Here is a 19,622-nt window from a genome sequence, read left to right as displayed (position 1 = left end):
GATCATCAATGAGTTCCGCACCGAAGTGCTGAAGCTGCATCCTATCCGCAACGGGGACTCCGGTTCTGAGTTACTCTTGGACCTGAACATTCCTCACTCCTTCATGTGGAGTCCCAAGCTCGTACCCAAGCCAGCAGATTGGGGGGATCTGTACAACGTCATCGGTACTGTCACCCTCAAGGGTCCTGAGTCCGTGTACTCTCCATCCCCAGAGCTCGAAGCATTTCTTGGCAACGATGGAGGGCCTATCTTCGTTGGATTCGGCTCCATGGTCCTAGCCGACCCGCTAGCAACCACCAAGATGATCATTGAAGCAGCCACACAAGCAAATGTGCGAGTGCTGATCCAGTCCAGCTGGAGCGACATGGCCGGCGACCTCGAAATCCCTAGCAACGTCTTCTTCATCGGCAATTGTCCGCACGACTGGCTCATGCCCCGAGTATCAGCTGTTGTTCACCATGGCGGAGCGGGAACTACCGCCGCTGGCCTACTCGCTGGGAAGCCCACGTTCATCGTCCCGTTCTTCGGAGACCAACCCTTCTGGGGGCAAGCCATCGTGAGCGCTCGGGTGGGTGTACCGCCTTGCCCTATTGCACAACTAACGACCGAGATACTGTGCAAGGCCTTCGTAGATCTCCAAAACTTAGAACTCCGGAAGCGAGCTGAAGTGCTGGGGGAACTCATGATGGAGGAAGATGGAGCGGAAGAGGCTGTCCGCAGCTTTTATCACCACATTCCGACGCAAGAAATGTGGTGCGACTTGGATCACCAACGCGTTGCCACCCAGTGGAGTGTCCAGGACCGGATCAAACTCTGCGACCGCTGTGCATTCGTCGTCAGGGAACGTCCGGAAAACGACAAGAAAAAGTTCGTGCGCTATCACTGCGTCGACTACTCCGCTCGTGGGCCCAGCTCTCTACTGAAGGGCGTCGCAACGGGAGCTATTGTGTTCGCACACGAGCTGACTGGCGGCTTGACGGGTGTCCTGCTTCAGCCAGCGAAAGGACTGATCTATGGCGGGGTTGTCGGTGCCGTCAAGGGTGCAGTGGCGGGTGTGTACTATTTGCTCTGGCGCCCGGTTCATGGAGCTGTGCTCTTTGCTGACCGCGCAGTCGCTGGGAGGAAGAACGCGAAACGAGAAGAAGGCCATCGCAAGATGAACAGTGTGTTCGACCGCCACATCATGGCGGCCTTCGGGGTGCAAAACGGTTTGGCCGACACGTTTTGCCTGGCGATGAGCCCAAATGCAGTCGACATCGTCATTTTCGCGCGCAGGAAAGACCGCAAGAAGATGCTGAGGCGGATGAAACACTCGGTCAGGCATCGGTACTGCGCCCGCTACGAGGCCATCGTTCATGCTCAGAATTTCGCATCGCAATACCCAGTCTGCGGTGAAGTCTCAAGTCCACGTAAACAGGCACTTCTTCGCGACGCAAACAGAAGCAGCAGCAATCTCTCGATATCGGATAGTGGCGACGCACGTATCCACAAGACGAGCGAGGCGTCCAGCTCTGAATTGGGCACAAAGCCAGTCATAACGCTTTATTCCGCCAGACTCACATCGGCTGGGACAGTCAAGATGGCACTAGGTATATCAAGCGATTCGTCGAATGCTGTGGACTTCTCCATCATCGCGGAATGGGAGGCGTACGCGTCGTACCAGCGTGGGAAAATCGAGTACGCCGACTCAATCACTCTAAACAACGTCAACAACAGAAGACCAAAGTCGCCGAAATCATCGAACTCCAAGATTCCAGTCATGAACGTGAGCCTTGCTGCTATCGGTACTTGGGACAACGGTGTGAAGCAGTTCGTCGCAATCGGCATCAAGCTCAAGGAGCAGGGCCATCGGGTTCGCGTTGCTGCTAACGAGAGGTTCCGAACAGAGATTATGGCCCGAGGTCTTGAATTCTACCCCCTTGCTGGGGCCCCCGACAGTATCCAAGACTTCGCAAAGTTTGTGTACGATAGTCAAAATGCAGCTCGAGCAGCGGTACCAGGACGCTTGGGTGCTGGTGCTATTCAAGCGTTCAAGGAGCTCATGTACTCGCTGTGGCCCGCTGCATACGGATCCGACCCGCATGGTAGCGGCACAAATATTTCTGGAGTGCACTTTCGGGCGGACGCGCTGTTGTGGCATCCGCTGCTGCTTGGTCATGTACACGTTGCCGAACGACTTGGTATTCCTCTCCAGTGTGCCAGCCTGGAACCCCTCTCGCCTACGTATTATTTCCCGCATCCACTGAGCTCCATCACAGGCCTCGACTCAACGATCATGACGCTGTGCCAAAGCAACTCGTTGACGTACGGCATCGTTGACACTACGATATGGCACGGCAGTATAGCAGAAGTTCTGACCCAGTTCCGTGCTTTCATCGGATTGAAGAAGCGCTGCGATGTGCCCGACCCGCTTGTTCGGTGGGAAGTCCCACATATTTACCTCTGGAATCCAGCGCTGCTACCAAAACCATTGGACTGGGGGGCTGAACTGTCAGTTGTTGGTCATGTGACTCTATATATCAATGCCGGGCTCAGTCGACGGAAACGCAAGAAGCGCGAGAAGGAGATTAAACGCTTCAAGTGGTCCAGCTCACTCACCGAGTTTGCATTCCAGACGTCCACTCCACCAGTCATTTACTTCGGGGTCTCCACGCGGGCAATGCCGTTTGGTGCTTTGGACGAGTTACTACAGAAAGTGGAGGCTGCTGCTTCCAGACAACAGGTTAGAATCATTTTCCAGACTCGAGAAGTTGGTGACAAGCAGCGAGCACTTTTCCAGTCTGCGAATGTGCTGGAAATCGCCAGCGATCTGCCGTATGCAAGACTCTTTCAAGAGGAAGCTGTGGTTGGAGTGATCCACTGGGGAGAGCCTGATGTCGTTGCGGAAAGTCTTTCGGCTGGCAAACCCATCGGCATTTGCGGTGCGCACTCGTATCAGCGACTCATAGCGTGCTTGTGTGAGCAAGCCCACGTCGGATTGCCATTGATTGACTGGAACACGTGCACAGTGGAGACTCTGTCCGCAAACTTTCAGAACCTGCTAAGCCCAGTCGTCCGAGAGAAAGCGCAAGCATTTGCAGTCACTTATGACCCCGAAAAACCTGTCAGTGACGCAGTACAGGCCTTCTATGCCAACCTGCCCTGGGACGCGATGCGCTGTGATGTGGATCCGAGTAAGCTCGCGCGAGTCTTCGACCCACGCAACAAACTCAAGTTGTCACTCCAGGCCTATGTGGCTATCCGCGATAAAATTAAGGTGTTTGTGCCGTACAAACCTCTCCGATACGGTGGCAACCACCCTCCGACATTCTCCATTCACGACAATGTCGGAGAAGCACAACGTGATCTCAAGCCAACTCGGCAGCATGATGGAGTCCCGCAGGCGCTGGAGTTGCTTGAAATCCAGGGTTACGCGCTTGGAGGCAGATCCCTAAGCTGCTCCTCCGTGTTGTCAAACCCTGGCAGCCTTGTGGCCACTCCGGAACAGATAGAGATGTTCTGGAATTCTGCGGAAGAAGAAGCCGCAGTACGCAGAGGTACCAATGTGGCATATGAGCGCCTTGTCAAGAAGCTCCCTATCAAGAGTAAACGCGAAGCAGTGATGCGCTTCTTCGGGTTTAGAAAAGCAGCACAGCGTCGTGAAGCGGAGCAACTAACCTTAGTAGAATAGCTTATCATCACCAGCGGGGCTTGATTTGTCTGGTCATAACATGACAGCTACAGCACAGATGAGATGGTCTGAACGGGAATCTATAATGAGTTAGTATCCGAGGGTGTGGAAGAGATCGTATCTAGGCACGCTATCACTCAGCTAGCAGTTACTCTGGTTCTTGAGGGAACTAGAGCGCGACAGACGACGCGGACGACGAGGACGAACCGTTGGCGAAGTTCCGCGTCATAAGCAGCTTTTCGTACTTGCTGCTGATCTCCAAAGTCTTCTTCGCCTGCTCCTCCGGCGAGTTCCAAAACTTCGGCATTTCCACCACGTTCAAAGCCATGGACTGAGCGCGTGAGAGGTGACTCAGTCGTCTCCGAGGGGTGCCGCCAAACTTCTTCGCCGCATCTGAGGAGGACGTCAGTGAGGCTCGTTCCTGGTCCACTCGTTCTGCCAACTCGGCGCTAGCAGGGTCATACGTGTACAATACTTTCGTCCTCGGGTGTTTCTTGAGATTTCCAGACGAAGAGTGCAGCAGCTCCAGCTCTCGCAATGAGAACCGTGGCGGGTGGTGCTGCGCATATTTGAGGGGTTTGTACTTCAAGTCCCCCGCGCTGCCTCTGTCGTGCGTAACTTGGTGTACGACCAGTCTTGCCTCGTACGAAAGTTTCATTTCGTGGTCTGAATCGTAGACGCGAGCGATTCGCGCCGGATCCAGGTCGCAGGCCATCCCTGCGAGGGGAAGGTTGCTGTAGAAAGCCGAAACAGCAGTCTCAATGGCACTAGCCGATGAAAACTTCGGGGCTAGGCGCTTGGCGCAATGTGTGAGCTTGGGGTCCAATAGTACACGGAACACGTGAACGAGGTTAGACGGCGTTAGAGCATCCATCTCCAACGGCTCCACACCAGCGCCTGACAGTACTAACGCTTGGCCCCACATCCGCTGGGTAATATTACGCGGGACAACGCACGCAGGCTTCGCTGCTGCCAAGCACGTCGACGTGATAGAGAGATCACCCCAGTGCATTGTGGCATGCACGTGCGGAAGGATGCGCTTCACTGGAAATTGTTGGTCAATCTCGAACACCACATCCGTACCGCCCACGAAGAAGGCAGCATCGTCGTTGCTGTTCTCGTAGCCTTGGAATACAACACGCACATTCGCTTTCTGGGCAGCCTTTTCTAAGGAGCCAACCAGATCTTGAACTTGGCGCGGATCCCAATCGCCACATTGGAAGCCAAAGTAGATCAGCGGTGACCCAGCTGCATCCCTTGCAAAAGAACACAACTCTTGTTCAATGGCAGCAAGGTCGGTGTCCTCGGCGGGACTCTCCTCCAGCTCCACGTACCCCGCAATAGTGATCTCACTTCCCCAATCATGAGGTTTCGGCAGAAGTGCAGGGTTCCAAAGGTAGGTGTGAGGGATACGCCATTCAGCGAGCAAGTTCTTAGGGATACTCTTGCCGGTAAGCCCCAAGAAGTAACGGAACTCATCCAATACATCTCGCATGCCATTCCACAGCACGTTGTCAATCACGTCGTATGATGCTGCGTTTGTTGGGGCGTAACGATACGGTCTGTGAAGCTTCATGTTCGAGCTGACGAGGTGAGGGAACGCCTGAGTGCGAGATTGTGGATTGTAACTCATGCAGTGCAGAGGCACGCCAAGGCGCTCGGCCACGATGGTCTGTCCGAACAAGTACGGGTGCGCAATGATGGCGTCGGCGCGAAATGCCTTGCCAGGCACCAGTGGATCCACCTCCACACATGCAGGCCACAGCGAAAACACAAGCTCCCGTAGATCATCCACTTCTGGGAACGACTCGCGCCTGTGATTCAGCTTGGAGTGGGCATAGTTCAGCAATCGAGACTTGTGACGCGGCTCCTCCTTGCTTCGCTGGTGCAGATACTGCAAAAAGTTTCCAGTCGTAATAGCACTACCACCAAGTGGATAGAAATCTAGTCCAGCACTGACGATGCGGTCCCGGTGGCCACTGTTTGTCGCGATCCGCACGCAGTGTCCGTCAGCTTTGAGACGAAGTCCGATCGCGACGTACTGCTGGATACTTTCTTCCCAGGTGCCAGTTGTCATCATGCAAATATTCATCTTCGGTAGTACTGGGGTACTACTCAAGCTTTCTAGTCGTTTTTTCTGGATTTCATCTTCCTTGCGGGCTTCGTTTTCTAGCTGCTGCACCTCACTCTCGCGTAGCGCTTCACCAACCTTCTCGCCATCTCCAAACGCAATGTCAAATGAGTCAGTACCATTAAAGGTGGCTCCGTCCACATTGACAACAATCGCTGCGGCATCCGCTGCTGTGGTTTCCGATGTCCCACCACTTTTCGCCAACTTGAATGACGGTTGTCCATGCAGCTTACGCTCTTTCATGAGCGCGTTGAACCTGTTTTCAAGAGTGGTCTTCTCCTCTGGTGTTAGTTGGATCGCGATTTGAGCAGAATGTGAACTATCTGAATCAACCACTTCATCCAAGATCAGTGCTCCATTGTGAACGTTGCGAGTCTTGAACCCCATGGCATTCAGAAGCTTTTTGTTGTCTCCAAGAAGCGAGCCTTTCTTTTTATCGTCATCTCCCCGGACATTGTTATATGCTCCGGTTGCAAGGTGGTCAGCGAATACTACCGTTCCCACCAACGGACTGATCATAAGTCCACCGATGCCTTTCACCAGTCCAATCACAGCACCCTTCGCTCCTTCCTGGCGGTATCCCTGTGCAGGCTTCACAATTACATCCTTGAAACCCGATCCAAATACGTGAGCAAAGGCACCCACACCAGCAGAAGCGCCTTCCAGCACATTTTCTGGTCCTCGCGCTGAGTAGTCCACAAAATTGTACTCGACGATATCCGTCGGTGAATTTTCAGGGCGTGAGCTCACAACGAACCCACACTCGTCACAGAGGCGAATTTTATCCTTCTCAGTCCACATCGTCGCAGCTCGTCCACACTCAAGGTCGCAGCGCATCTGATGCAACGGCAAGTTCCGGTAGAAGCTCTTAACAGCTTCACCTGCGCCATCTTCTTGCCGCATGAGATCACGCATTGCAATTGCTCGTGCACGAAGCTGCGGGCTTTCAAGTGCCTCAAACGCAACTCGAAGCTTTTCAGTGGTCAACTGAGAGATTGGGCAGGGCTCCACACCAACACCAGCATCCAAGACAGCACGGCCCCAGAACGGCTGATCACCGAAGAATGGCACGATGAATGTAGGCTTTCCAGCAAGCAGGCCCGCTGCGGTGGTGCCTGCTCCACCGTGATGCACTACTGCCGACACTTGTGGCATGAGCCAGTCATGCGGACAGCTTCCAAGGAAGAAAATATTGTCTGGAATCGTGAGGTCTCCCGCCATATCGCTCCAGCTCGATTGAATCAACACACGCACACCCGCTTGTTCTGCAGCCTCGATGATCATCTTGGTGACTCCCTTCGGATCTTGAATAACCATAGACCCGAAGCCCACAAAAATTGGGCCTGCATCGTCACCAAGGAACGCCTCGAGCTCTGGTGAAGGTGTGTATGAAGAGCTCGGTCCCTCCAGCGTCACAGTGCCGATAACATCGTAAATTTTCCCCCAGTCCTCCGGCTTTGGCACCAGTCGCGGGCTCCACATGAAGGCGTGGGGGATCGCAAGGTCCAGCAAAATGTCGCGGCCGCCATCGCCCTTGAGAATCTTTCTCAGACCCAGCTTGTCCCTACGAAACGCGTTCACCATTCCTTCCGTGCCCTGCCACATTAGCAGATCCACCATTTTGTATGACATGTAGTTCACCTTCTTGGGCTTCCCCGTGTACGGCATGTTCGACAGCGGGTGCGGGAACGCGGTTGTGGGCACCCATGGCTGCGGAAACATGATATGCAGCGGCACTCCAAGACGTTCTGCCACGTGAATATGGCCGTACGTGACCGGGTTCGAGATGATGGCCTGCGCCCGAAAAGGTTTGCCGGGAATACCAGGGCCTCCACCTTCGGGGTCTGCCTCGGACACTGCTGGCCACGTCGAGTAGAGAATCTCCTCGATCATCTGCATGTTGCGCGGCATGTCCTTTTGGATCGTCTCGAGGTTGAGAGGGATCAGGTGGCCGCCCGTCTTGACCATGTAGGCCGAGAGCTCCTTGGGGTCTCCAGTGAGCGGGTAGAACTCGACGTCGTGGCTCATGACAAAGTTCCGATACACTGCGTGGGTGGCGAGCCGCACGCGGTGGCCGTCCTGGAGGAGCCTCTTGGCGATGGCCACGAACGGCTGCACGTCTCCGTGGGTGCCCACGATCATGATGCAGATGGTCATGAGGGGCGCGTCGTAGTCGGCGCGGCTGCTCTGGCGCGTGGAGCGCAGCGACGCGTCCTCGCGCTTCTTGGCCTGCTCCTGCAGCGCCGAGATGTCGTACTTGTCGTCGTCCTCGTCGAAGTCCATGTGGATGTGGCCCTCGCGGTCGAAGGCGGCGGCCGCCTGCACCACGTCCGCGAAGCTCGTGAGCTTGCCCCCGCCGGCGCCGATGGACTGGCGCCGCTCTTCCATGACCGTCTGCACGGCGCGCGAGAACGCCTCCTTCCAGCGCTGCAGCGAGAGACACTCAGTTAGTCAAGGACCATCACTCTGCGGGCGTATGATCGACTTACCTTGGGCTTGTCCGCATCGACCGGCGCTGGGGGCGGGGGCGTCTCCTCTTCCTCGCTCTGCGTGGTCTCCTCCTGCATCTTGGGCTTATCGTCTTCCTTCTCCTGGTGCTGCTCCTGCTGCGCGGCCTCCATCTTGGGGAATGCGGGCGCTGCTCGGCGCTCTTGGTGCGGAAAATGCGGATTCGTCTGAGTTTGTCCCGCGAAGCGTCCCGCAATCCAGCCGACGTGAGAATTGATATGGATAACACCAAATTTATACGCACGTTTGTATGTTTCTATGTCCTTATATTTAGATCACCTGTGTAAACGATTTAATTCATTGATCATAAATGAGAGGGGAACAGCGCAATTGAGCCACAGGCTTTGCCTGAACCGGATTATCACGCCGCAATGGCCCGCGCTGGAAACTCGCGTCGGATTTTGCTGGTGGAGAGCACAGCTCTCCAGAACAGTCCACGTCCGTCGCGACGTCTTTGCCCGCGGCCACTTGTCGAAACCCTAGAGGCGGGCGCGGTTTACGCGCTGCAGCAGATAACATGGAGCCGTGGCGCGGGCGTGAGACCCCCTTACTCGTCCTGAACTCGCGGTCTGTTTTGGCGATCGTTCAGAACCAAATGAGCGAGTGCCAGTCACGCTAGTGCGTGAACGAGGACTATGGTTCCCTGGGCTGAGTCACCATTTCAATTTCACCGCCCACCACTCCACCACTGAATCACGATTCGTGAGCCAGCTCAAGCTGCGAACTCCGTGCCACGTGCAGACTTCATTGCGGCCACAACTGCGATCATATGAGCCGTTGAAGGCAACAGGGCATTGCTGAGCCCAACGTTGGAGACGAATCTGCCGGGAGTTGAAGTGAGGGGAGCGCTCGTCTCTGATTGGTCAGCACCTTTGTATGAAATGAGCCGTTATGCTCGGCCTGGGACAGAGACCGCAGTCTCCGCTGCACCTTGTTGCTGTCGCCTTCGTCCCCCGCCGTCAAGCTCCTTCCTCCCCGTGGCGGCCGTGAGCCGCCCCCATGACGAGCAAGAACCGGCGGCTGCGCTCCACGTCCGTCTCCTTCGGCGTCGGCTCCATCCCGCGCCCCAACTTCGACCTGGGCCCTGCAGCCAGCAACGCCAACAATGCTCCGCTCCGCCGCCGCTCGTCGTCGCCGCGGGTTCCGCCGCCCTGGCGCCGCGCCGACAGCGTCATGGAGCGGGTCATGAACCCGTTCCTGGACCGCGAGTCGCCGTCCCATTGGTACCGCTACAAGCCCGTGCCCACGCTGCCGGAGCTGCAGCTGGCTCCCGACATTGTTCCTCCAGCTGCAGTTGGTACTGCGGCTCGCCACTCCCAGCTGACCGCCGCCGAGAAGACTCGGCCCTCGTACAAGAAGGCGCTGGCCTTCCACGACGGACTGCACTCGACCTATGTGGCTGACTACCCACGAGGACTGCGCGGACTCTTTGTGCTGGTGCAGAGTCCGCTGCTGCTCATCGCCATCGGAATCTTCGCCGGCAGTGTGGGGCTCGCTATGGACGTCTGGAGCGTCGAGATCGCCCGGTACCATCAATGGCTGGGCGACCAAGGTTTCATGCTGTTTGTGCTCTCGGCGCTGCTGGCTGGAGGCTTCTCGGCCATTCTCACGCAGTGCGTGTGCCCGCAAGCTGCTGGATCGGGACTCCCATTCATGAAAGTGGCCATCTCGGGTATCGACATGAGCGCGTACCTGTCGTTCCGCTGCATCGCTACCAAGATTGTTGGGCTTATGGCTGCACTGGGTGCTGGTCTGTCCATTGGCAAGGAGGGTCCGTTTATCATGATTTCGTGTGGATTTGCCAGTGTGCTGATGAACTGGCGCCCCTTCCGCCGCATTCGCGATGATGACACGAAGCGCTTGGAGATGCTGGCTTGCGCCTGTGCTGCTGGAGTCGCTGCTACGTTTGGCTCCCCGTTTGGCGGCGTGCTGTTTGGAGTCGAGGTGACATCCCACTTTTACCTCGTCCGAACTCTGCCTCGGTCATTCTTCGCCGCGATCGTTGGCGCGCTGCTCGTGGACTTTGGCGCTGCCAACACGCGCTACGGCCTCTTTGGCAACCGCAGCATGGGCATTTCCTCGGATACCGATGCTGTCAATGGGAGCGGTGGACCCAGCTTCGTTGATCTGTCCGTTTTCGCTACAATGGGCATCGTCTGTGGTTTAGGTGGTGCGTTCTTCAACCACACTCTGTCGATATTGGTGCGTGCACGCGACCGGTTTTTCGAGCCTTCGCCATCAAGGACGCCACGCGCAGGCTGGTGGAAGGCTCTAGGCAAGCGATTGGGGCTCGTGCTCGCAGTGACGCTGCTATCGTGTTGGCTCGAGTTCTATGGGGATAGTGCGTGGTTCCTGAGGCATGGTTCCCCTCGAAAAATTCTCGACGCGCTATTCTCGAAGGACAAACAGGTTTTCGTTGCGGATGGTACTCCTGAAAACGTTGAAGAAGATAGCTTGCTGCTTTCAAGGTCGCTGGTGACGTTTCTCCCGCTCAAGTACGTGCTAACGCTTATCAGTATTGTCCTCCCCGTGCCGGCTGGTCTGTTCACCCCAACATTTGTCATCGGTGGCATCTTCGGTCGTCTCGTTGGTGAAGCCGTCCGCGCGTTCGATCTCTTGAGCACCCGCTACGAGCCTTTTGAGTTTGCTATCATCGGCGCTGGCGCTTTCTCATCGGGTGTCACCCACGCCGTGTCAACAGCAGTCATCATCATGGAGATCTCGCACACTGACGGTCTCAACCTGCCCGTGTCTGTCGCAATTTTGGCTGCGTACTTCACGGCCAAGCGATTCACTGAGAACGTGTACGACGTCCTTATCGTGACCAGTAACTTGCCTCGCCTGAAAAAGCTCCCGAAGGCTGCGTACGACATTCCTGCTTGGGAGGTGATGAAGGATGTGGCTGAGATGGGCGTGCTAACAGCCGACTCCACCTACGCCGATGCACTGGCATTGCTCAAGCGCTCAGACATGGAGCCCGTGTTCCCGATCGTGGACTCGCTGGAGAACCGCTTCCTGCTAGCCACGGTCACGCGTTCCCGATTGGCCTACGCTGTCTCCCGCTGCCAGCGCCAAGGAGCGACCCCGATTGCACTCACGCCTATGAATTTGCGCCAGCCGACAAACGTCGAGACGATGGCCACGGCGGCGACGTCGCTGCTGTTCCCTCCGACCCCGCGCATGACCACCCCAACTGCTATACGCACAGTCGGCTACGACTCAGGCATCCGGCACCCGACCCCTGTGGTTCGCACCGCCTACGGAGCGATGGACTCGATGCCGCGCCGCGACAGCGAGGAGTTCGACGACGACGACGACTTCGATGACGACGGACTAGACGAGCTGCCGATGCAGCTGCTGAGCTCGCCGATCCACTTTGCGTTCGGGCGCGGCGGCAAGGTCATGGACTGGGGCACGAACGAGGTCTGCGAGCCGACCAAGCTGACGGTGCTCATCGACCCGTCGCCCTTCCAGCTCATGGAGATGACGCCCATGCGCCGCGTGGACATGCTCTTCCGCATGCTCAAGCTCAACAACGTGTTCGTCGCGCGCTCCGGCAAACTCATGGGCGTCATCAGCCTCGCGCGCATGATGACGTTCCTGGGCACCACGACGCCGTACCAGGCCCCGGGGCTGCTGCGCACGCTCCAGAACTTCTGCTCCAAGTCGTAGGTCATCACAGACAACTTCAACTTTACTTCAACTCTAGCAATACTAGCCAATCCCATCCATTTCCGCGAAAATAGAATATCCCCCAATCCAGATCAGCTAGCATCCATCTTTTCATCCAATCAGAGATGGCTCCAACGCGAAGAGCTCCATTTCCGCCGCCGCCATGAACATGAACCAGATGAAGAACGCGTCCAACCTGCACGCGGCCAACGCCACGAGCGTCGTGGGCAACTCCATGGCCATCCCGGCGCGTCTGGGAGCCGCGGCGGGCGCGGCCAACGGCGCTTCGGCCGCGCAGCCCACCGCCGTGCCCATGAACGTGTCGGCCGCGCAGCTCACTCAGATGAACCTGAGCCACGTGCGCAGCGCGGCCTTCAAGCCGGCGGTCCCTGTGGCCGGCGCCAACGTGGTGCTGCCCAGCGCCGGCGCCGCCGCGGCCGTGCCCAACACGGCGGGCGCGGGCGCGCTGCAGCTGTCGGGCCGCTGGTCGCTCGACCGCGAGGACTCGGACTCGACCAACGACTACCTGGAGGCCATGGGGCTGCCGCTCATCGCGCGCCAGGCCGCCGACAAGCTGGACCTGATGGTGATCATCAGCCAGACGCCCGGCGACTTCGTCATCACGAGGCGCACGCGCATCTTCACGGAGACCAAGCAACTCAAGTTCGGCCAGGAGGTCAACGTCAAGAACAACCTCATCACCGTCACGGGCGACGCCGCGCAGATCAAGACGGTCACGCAGCTCTCGGGCTTCCGCGGCGTGCTCACGGACGTGCGCACGCTGGACCCGCGCGGCCGCATGCACGTGGAGCTCACGCTCACGCTGCCGGAGAAGGCGCCGGTTGTCATCAACCGCTACTTCAAGAAGACGAGCGAGTCCACATCACTCGAGAACCTGCCAGCGTTCGACATTAGCCTCGAGACGTCGGGCGACGTCAAGCGCAAGCGCTAAGCAGTGCAACGGTGTGTGTAGATTGGGATGGCGCTGACTGCTGGAGGTGGCGACGAGAGCGCCACACTCCGGGTTGGTAGCTCGGGTAGGGAAGTAGAGGCATTTTATTGCGCAATTTACTGGACGTTCACATGGACTCTGCTTTCACTACAGCTACCACCAGCATCTGCTGCATCATCATCATCATACGGTGCTTCATTGCTACGATAACCGTCAAAATTAACTTGATCCGAGGAAAAACTCGCGCTGCACGTCGAAGGCTTTGAAGCGCTTGCCAGCGTACTCCAGGAAGTCAAAGTCGATCTTGGAGTGGGCCGCCTGCACGAGGGCCCAGTAGCCCCAGAACAGGTGGGACGCGAGTGCGTAGCGGTTCACCACGTCATACAACGCGTGGAAGAACGCCTTGGACTCGCGGTTCGCCTCCAGCTGGGCCAGCATCTTGGGCGCTGCCGTGCTCATGTAGGCCTTGAAGAACGCAAACTGCTTGTCAATGCTCGGGTACTGCGCCAGGTCCAGCTCAAAGCCGCAGTTCTCGATGAAGTGGTTGGCGAAGTCGAACGCGCGGAAGTTGTATCCGCCGTACTCGTAGTCGATGATCTGCACGCGGTCCCAGTCCGGGTTGTGCAGGATGTTGCCGCTCAGCAGGTCGTTGTGCGAGAACACCACGTCAGACGCAAACGCCTCAGCTTGCTTGGTGATCTCGTCCGTGTCGAGCGCATAGAGCAGATCCTTGCCGTTGTGGTTGTGGTTCGAGGGGAGCACCGACTTGAGCCACTCGAGCTTCTGGTGCAGACCAGCCAGGTCCAGTTCCTCGAGCGCCGCGTTCTTGACGGGGTCCTCCAGCTCGATCTCCAGCGCGAGCTTCTCGAAGCGCTCGATCTTTGTCCACAGCACCGGTGCACGGTCCTCGGGGATGTCCATGATGTGCATGATGCCCAGCTCCCTGCCGATCATGCGCAGGTAGTTAATAGGGTAGGTCAAACCCATGTCTTCGGGCTCCAGCGGGCGGGCGTCGAGCCAGCCTTCGATGCGGCCGTTCTTGAAGCGGCCGTAGTACGTGGGGGCAAATCCGCGCTCCGACAGCAGGGCGAAGAGCACTGCAACAGCGGAACGCACAGAAAGGGATGAGCACCGGTACTTCAACCTCATTGCATTCGTCAGCAGCAGGGACAGCAAACGTACTGTTCTCAATGCTGCGGTCGATGAACTCCTCCGTGTGGTCGCCGTACAAGCGCACCAGCACCGACTGAAGGCAGCACAGTGCACACGTAACCGTCAGTCAGTCAACCGTGAAGGGGCTCCACTTGCAATCTACAGTGCTCTATGAGCCGTACCTTGTCCCCCCACATGAGGCGGTAGAGGCGGTTGGTGATGCCGCCCACGATGATCTTGACCGAGATGTCGTCGTTCGGGGCGTCCTTCCTGCAAAAGCACAGGCGTCTTGTTAAAACCCAAAGGGAACTCACACAACCAGCGGCCAGATCGTCTCATTGTACGGGCGCGCTCTCTCACCAGTCGGAGCAGATCTGCTTGACCACGAACTTGGCGTCGTCGAACTCGTCGGCGCCCCCCGCGCCCACCGCGTAGTCCAGGCACGCGTTGGCGTTGTTCAGGTACACCACTGCACGCAGGAAGCAACACACACAGAGAGACGTTAGACACAGCCACCACTGCCCCCTTCGGTGTATGTTGAAAGTTCTGGTCTTCTCTCACCTTCTCCGGGCATTTCTTTGTTGTTGTCAAGCGCTTGGGCTTCGGACTGGGAGCTGCTGCTGCTGCTGTGGCGACGGCGGTGGCTGCGTCGGCGGCGGGAAGATCGCAAGTGACGGCGGTCGAGCAGCAGCAGGAGGCTGGCGGCCGTGAGCGTGCAGGTGGCGACGGAGACGAGGGCGAGGGCGCGCCAGTTGAGGTTTGGCTCGCGGGCTCCGGGCATCGATCGACTGCGCAGCTGGACGGTTGTGTACTGATGTGAGCTCCTCTGCCCTGACAGGCGAAAACGGAATCCCGTTTTGGCCAATCGGAGTGCGTAGCAAGGGCCCTGCGCGGTCTGGTACCTGGTTTCAATGACCTCTGCATCCTCCCATCTCGACACCATCTCCATGACGCGCTGCGGCGTGGTTGCCCTTGGAGGGCCCGTTGCTCCTACTCCCGAGTTGCAGTAGATTGTATTGCATCGTGCTTGACGCCGCTGAGCAAAGAGATTGAGGAAATAGCTTTTGTCGTTGCAGTCGGCAGTGCAGGCGCCGAGATCGCAGGGAGTTCTGTTGACAGTCTCAGCTTGAGACTTGTTAGCTAAAACAACACGCCCCGGCTGTATGGAGGCAATGGCATTTTAAGATAGACTGCTCAGCGGAGACCGTGGAGGTAGCGATCGTGTCTACTATCGGCACGGCGTAGATCTGGCCGGTGTGATTCTTGCTCATGTCGCCTGTCAGCAGCGCTACGTGTAACGCGGTATCCTCGGGCGGGCGAAATGCATGTACCTGAGGTCTTTGTCGATCGTCACTACACTCATGTGCTGCGGTGTTGTGTGAACGGCATCGCCTTGGAGCTCCATTTGGTCAGCAGGTTGAAGTCGTTGAAGTCGAACTTGCAACAGATCTTCGTCATGTGATCGCTCCCGCCTCAGCGTGCTGGGTCGTCATCGGGGCATGCAGCGAAAGTGATGATACGATGATACAGTTGATACATCATGTGTGCTGTAATCTCGTCGGATACCTGCATGTATGCATGAGAATCGGGCTTTCATCTTAGACTCGTAAGGAACAAGTACCGGAAAAGTCGTATTGATAGAGCTCTATCATTCCGATAATTGTGGTAGTACTGCGACAAAACGAAAATTGCTATAAAACACGGTAGCATTTACATCATTTTATAAAACACGGTAGAAAATGATTGATCGACGTGCGCGGTGAACTGTTCGGCTTCTCCTAGACGGCAAGCACACAACGCAAACCTCCAGCAGCAGCAGAAGCCCGACTTCCAAACCAGTAGCAGCATGCCCCGCGACCGCATCCCTACCCACTACACCAACCGCTTCAAAGCGCGCGCCGTTGAAGACAGGCGTGCTGCACGCGCTAGCGGCACGAGCTGCAGAGCGTTTGCCGAGTCAAGTGGCTTCCCCGCCCACAAACGAGAGTGAAGGTTACCGATGCACCATGGCGCTTACCGTTTCGGCAGACGGAATAATTTTTCCGCCACGCTTTGTTTACAATGGTGCCCCGGTGGAGACGTCGAGAAGGAGCTGAATAAGTTTTGCGTAGAAGACGTGGCTACATTTTCGGTGCAAGAGAGCGCCTGGTTTGATGAGAGAGTGATGTTGGAGTGGATTGAGAAGTGCAGGAAGTATATCGTTGTAGAGACATCAGTCCTCATACTCGATAGCTTATCAGTACACAAGGAAGCGGAAATTGCCGACGCGTTGGCGTGTACGGGCACTTTGGTGCTATACGTACCTGGCGGCTGCACCGGTGTTGCGCAGCCTCTCGACGTAGGCGTTATGGGCCCTGTCAAGCAGCACATTCGTCGTATCAATAGCTCGCGTTCCGTCGGACGACCGAAGACGGTAACGCCTGCGTTTCGTCGGCATCAGATTTTCGAGCGTGCAATGGAGGGGCTTCGTTGTGTTTCCGCGCTGACAGACCGAATGTGTAACGGGGTACAATCAAGTGTACCCATTACATGAAGAGTGACGGGTGTCACTCTCCCGAGTACATGGTACATGGTACCAGTAGCTCCGCAAGCCAACCATTTGAGTTTGTGTGGGCTTTTGTATAGTTAACTTGTAGTTTGTATTACGACCAAGTTAACCTCTACCAAAATACAGACAGTCTTATAACCTACTCCTTTGTAGCAAACCGTTCCCTTTGAGGCCGGGAACTGGTGAACTGCTGTTCACCTGGATAGTAATAATAGTAATATCCGCACGCACTTCCTCTGTGCATTGTGCTGTGTGACCCCGTCACACTTGGTAGCACTTGTAGTCAATCCTACGCCTACGCGGGTAGATTGGTCTACCTGAATCCTCGGTGGCTCAGGTCTGTGAGCCACGATGGACCGAAGTGAGTTTCCTCACTTGACTGACTCGCAGTTTGAGTCGGTGCGGAAGATGGCGGGCATCTTCGGAAGAGATGCCCTCCGGAGATTGGCGGCGGCGACGCCAGCCGAGCAGGTCGAGCGGGTGAGCGCGTTTGACGAGTACGAACGCGGGCTCATCGCTCATGTGCAGGGAAACCTGCTGGCTCAGATGAGTGAGCCCAAACGGGTGCAGCCTAAGCCTCTGCGGCTAGCTGTGCCTCCGTTCGAAGGGAAGGAAGGTGAGAACCTTCACTTCTGGATCCGGGAGACCGAGATCGCAATGAGCGCAGGTCTCATCTCGGCCGAGAACCTTCGAGTCGCCTTCGCGCTCTCCAATCTTGGCGGACGTGCCAGGACTTGGGCGTATACGCGCGAAGCGATGTCGCCTGGATGTTTCACATCCTGGGCTCAGCTGTGTGAGCAGCTTCGAGCCGCTTTTCTCCCGGCGAAAAACGAGTTCCGCCAGCGCTCGCGCTTCCTTGCCTGCAAACAAGGGGAGCGCGAGCTGTATGCGTACGTACAGGAGATGCGCACGTTGGCAACCTCGCTGGTGGGGAACCCACTGTCGGAAGACGTCAAGATGACAGTCTTCGTGGACGGCCTGAAGGTCGGTCCTGCGCGCACGCAGTTGTTCCGCGTGCGCACCGCCACTATGGAGGAGGCGATCCAAGTCTCCCTCCAGGAAGAGTACAGCCACAAGCAGGCTGGTGCTCTGGCTGTTGTACAGCCTGTGGTCGCTGACAGCGAACCAGAACCCATGGATCTGAGTTCGGCTGAGCAGTACTCAGCCCGCTGCTACGGCTGCGGCGGACTAGGACACTATCAACGTGTCTGCCCATCGTCTGGGTCTGGGAAGAAGACCTACCCGAAGACCAGAGGGTCAAGGGGGCGCCGACGCCATTCACCGTCAGGTGCTCAAGGGGGACACAACCACCAGTAAGGACGAGGGCCTTGCTGGGGTTGGCCCGAGTCTTTGTGGTGGGTGTACGGAAGGCGTACACCACAGAGACCCGGGGTCCCTTGCGAGCACTGACGCTCGCATTGGTGAAGGACAACGGTGGGTTGTCGGTAGTACACGTGAGTGTGCGGGGGTAATGGTATCCCTAGACATGATTGAGTCTGGGACGTCGCGTGGATGTTCGCACGTCGCCAGATGTGTCGGTTGGAATAACGACACAAGTGCCGAGACTCTGCGAGAGTCTAAGAACAAGGTCAGGTCTCATTGACTGAGGCTGGGCCGAAGAAGAACCTTGGGGTCCGCTGTGACCCTGGCTGCCGCGCTCGAGGGCGCTGACAGCAATGGAACCGCACATGGTCCCGGACATGGAACCGTACATCGTCCCGGACATCGTGCCGAAGCCGGCCCTGGGCATGGAACCGTATATGCCCTCGGCTTGAGCAAGTATGACTCGGCCCTGAGTGCGCCGTGCAAGCTGCACAGGCTCTCGGTCGAGTAGCGCGGCAGCGACTTGAGGCTAAGTCGGCCCTCTGTGTCTGACAGAGCATTGGTAGTCATGTTCCCACCTCTGGACAGACACAAGGGTGTTGGATGGGACCGCCAGGGCGCTGGATGCGTCCGACAAGACGAAGAAGAAGAAGGGAGGCATCATTGACATGCTGATCTCCATGAAGAAGGTGCAGTGTATCTGCAACCGAGGGCTGTTATGCCTGGCATGTGGAGCTGCCTCAACAAGCAACTCCAGTGCTGAGAGTCATTGCTCGGCATGAGCATTGACAAGGGTGGTGTTCGATGACACCACCAGGTAGGTAACCAAGGACCACTGACTAGCGGGTAACTTAGTTCCGCACAGAGCATGTAATGCTGAGGAGGCCGCCCAAGGCACCTCCGGCGTGGGTAACCAAGTACCACGGACGGTCGCCCAGACCTTAACTGAAGAGGAAGGCGCTACAGGCACTTCCTGTGTGGGTAACCCAGTTCCACACCAGGTCACTCAGACCTAAACTGATGAGGAAGGTGCACGATGCACTTCCTGTGTGGGTAACATAGTTCCACACGCGTCACTCAGACGGTAACGGATTGTGAAGCCGCATGATGCGCTTCCTGTGTGGGTAACGTGGTTCCGTAAGGCTCCGCATGAGCCGGAAGGAGTCGCTCGAAGCGACTTCAGCGTGGGTAACTTAGTTCCACGCACGGTCAGTATGACCGAGACTAGTGATCAGGTCACTTGGGTCTCCTCGCGTGTGGTGGATGACCACACGGAGTTTAAGAGGCTCGTGACACCGTCACGATGTCATAGCCGCACGGTCCTCTTGAAGGCGCCGCGCGGCTTTGATTTTAAGCGGGGGAGGAGTGCGCGGAAGCACTTCCTTCCTCCAAGGGCTTGGCATCCGGTCATCATGGATGACGTTCGACTGGGTGTCGACCAGCGCAGCTGTGGCCATGCGCACAGAAGACGTGGGTTGGGTACACGACGTACCTGCGGCGATGCATGTTGCGTCGCCGCCGACTCGGCGAGCATGGTCGATCACGACTGGAACGTGTCTGCCGGAGGGCGACACCTCAATGACCACATGCAGGAGCATGCTCGGTCTGAAGGCAAAGGCCGCTGCACGGCAGGGATCGTTGGTACGGTCTGTCGCGCCTAGCACTG

The 19,622-nt window shown here is 57.2% G+C and overlaps 6 protein-coding genes across 6 annotated transcripts in view; 4 read left to right on the top strand and 2 right to left on the bottom strand.

Moving 5' to 3' along the window:
* The window catches only part of PHYSODRAFT_530029 (hypothetical protein), a gene marked incomplete at both ends in the record, with an annotated part of 6,750 nt that extends 3,080 nt beyond the window's left edge, over nt 1-3,670 (top strand). Inside the window, 2 exons of the mRNA XM_009539632.1 lie at nt 1,529-3,049; nt 3,122-3,670. Coding sequence (XP_009537927.1) covers nt 1,529-3,049; nt 3,122-3,670 — 2,070 coding nt within the window. The remainder of the gene's footprint in view (nt 1-1,528; nt 3,050-3,121) is intronic.
* Nucleotides 3,671-3,743: 73 nt separating this feature from the next.
* PHYSODRAFT_362385 (hypothetical protein) lies at nt 3,744-8,422 on the bottom strand (the record flags this gene model as incomplete). The annotated part of the gene is made up of 3 exons (XM_009539631.1): nt 3,744-6,737; nt 7,056-8,228; nt 8,291-8,422. The coding sequence occupies 3 exons, from the start codon at nt 8,420-8,422 to the stop codon at nt 3,840-3,842; spliced, it is 4,203 nt and encodes a 1,400-aa protein (XP_009537926.1). The 3' UTR covers nt 3,744-3,839.
* Nucleotides 8,423-9,308: 886 nt separating this feature from the next.
* On the top strand, nt 9,309-11,981 carry PHYSODRAFT_341331 (hypothetical protein; the record flags this gene model as incomplete). Its single annotated transcript, XM_009539630.1, has 1 exon — nt 9,309-11,981. The coding sequence occupies one exon, from the start codon at nt 9,309-9,311 to the stop codon at nt 11,979-11,981; it is 2,673 nt and encodes an 890-aa protein (XP_009537925.1).
* Nucleotides 11,982-12,144: 163 nt separating this feature from the next.
* On the top strand, nt 12,145-12,933 carry PHYSODRAFT_348410 (hypothetical protein; the record flags this gene model as incomplete). The annotated part of the gene is made up of 1 exon (XM_009539629.1): nt 12,145-12,933. One exon carries the CDS (start codon nt 12,145-12,147, stop codon nt 12,931-12,933), a length of 789 nt encoding a protein of 262 aa, XP_009537924.1.
* A 219-nt stretch (nt 12,934-13,152) lies between these two features.
* On the bottom strand, nt 13,153-14,866 carry PHYSODRAFT_565920 (hypothetical protein; the record flags this gene model as incomplete). The annotated part of the gene is made up of 5 exons (XM_009539628.1): nt 13,153-14,030; nt 14,116-14,179; nt 14,268-14,355; nt 14,446-14,554; nt 14,647-14,866. 5 exons carry the CDS (start codon nt 14,864-14,866, stop codon nt 13,153-13,155), a joined length of 1,359 nt encoding a protein of 452 aa, XP_009537923.1.
* Nucleotides 14,867-16,084: 1,218 nt separating this feature from the next.
* PHYSODRAFT_529700 (hypothetical protein) lies at nt 16,085-16,618 on the top strand (the record flags this gene model as incomplete). The annotated part of the gene is made up of 1 exon (XM_009539627.1): nt 16,085-16,618. The coding sequence occupies one exon, from the start codon at nt 16,085-16,087 to the stop codon at nt 16,616-16,618; it is 534 nt and encodes a 177-aa protein (XP_009537922.1).
* Nucleotides 16,619-19,622: the final 3,004 nt, after the last annotated feature.

Source organism: Phytophthora sojae, assembly GCF_000149755.1.
Source record: "Phytophthora sojae unplaced genomic scaffold PHYSOscaffold_13, whole genome shotgun sequence".
NCBI classification, from domain to species: Eukaryota; Oomycota; class Peronosporomycetes; order Peronosporales; family Peronosporaceae; genus Phytophthora; species Phytophthora sojae.
Note: the sequence above shows the minus strand (reverse complement) of the source record. Positions and strands in the feature narration are given on the sequence as shown.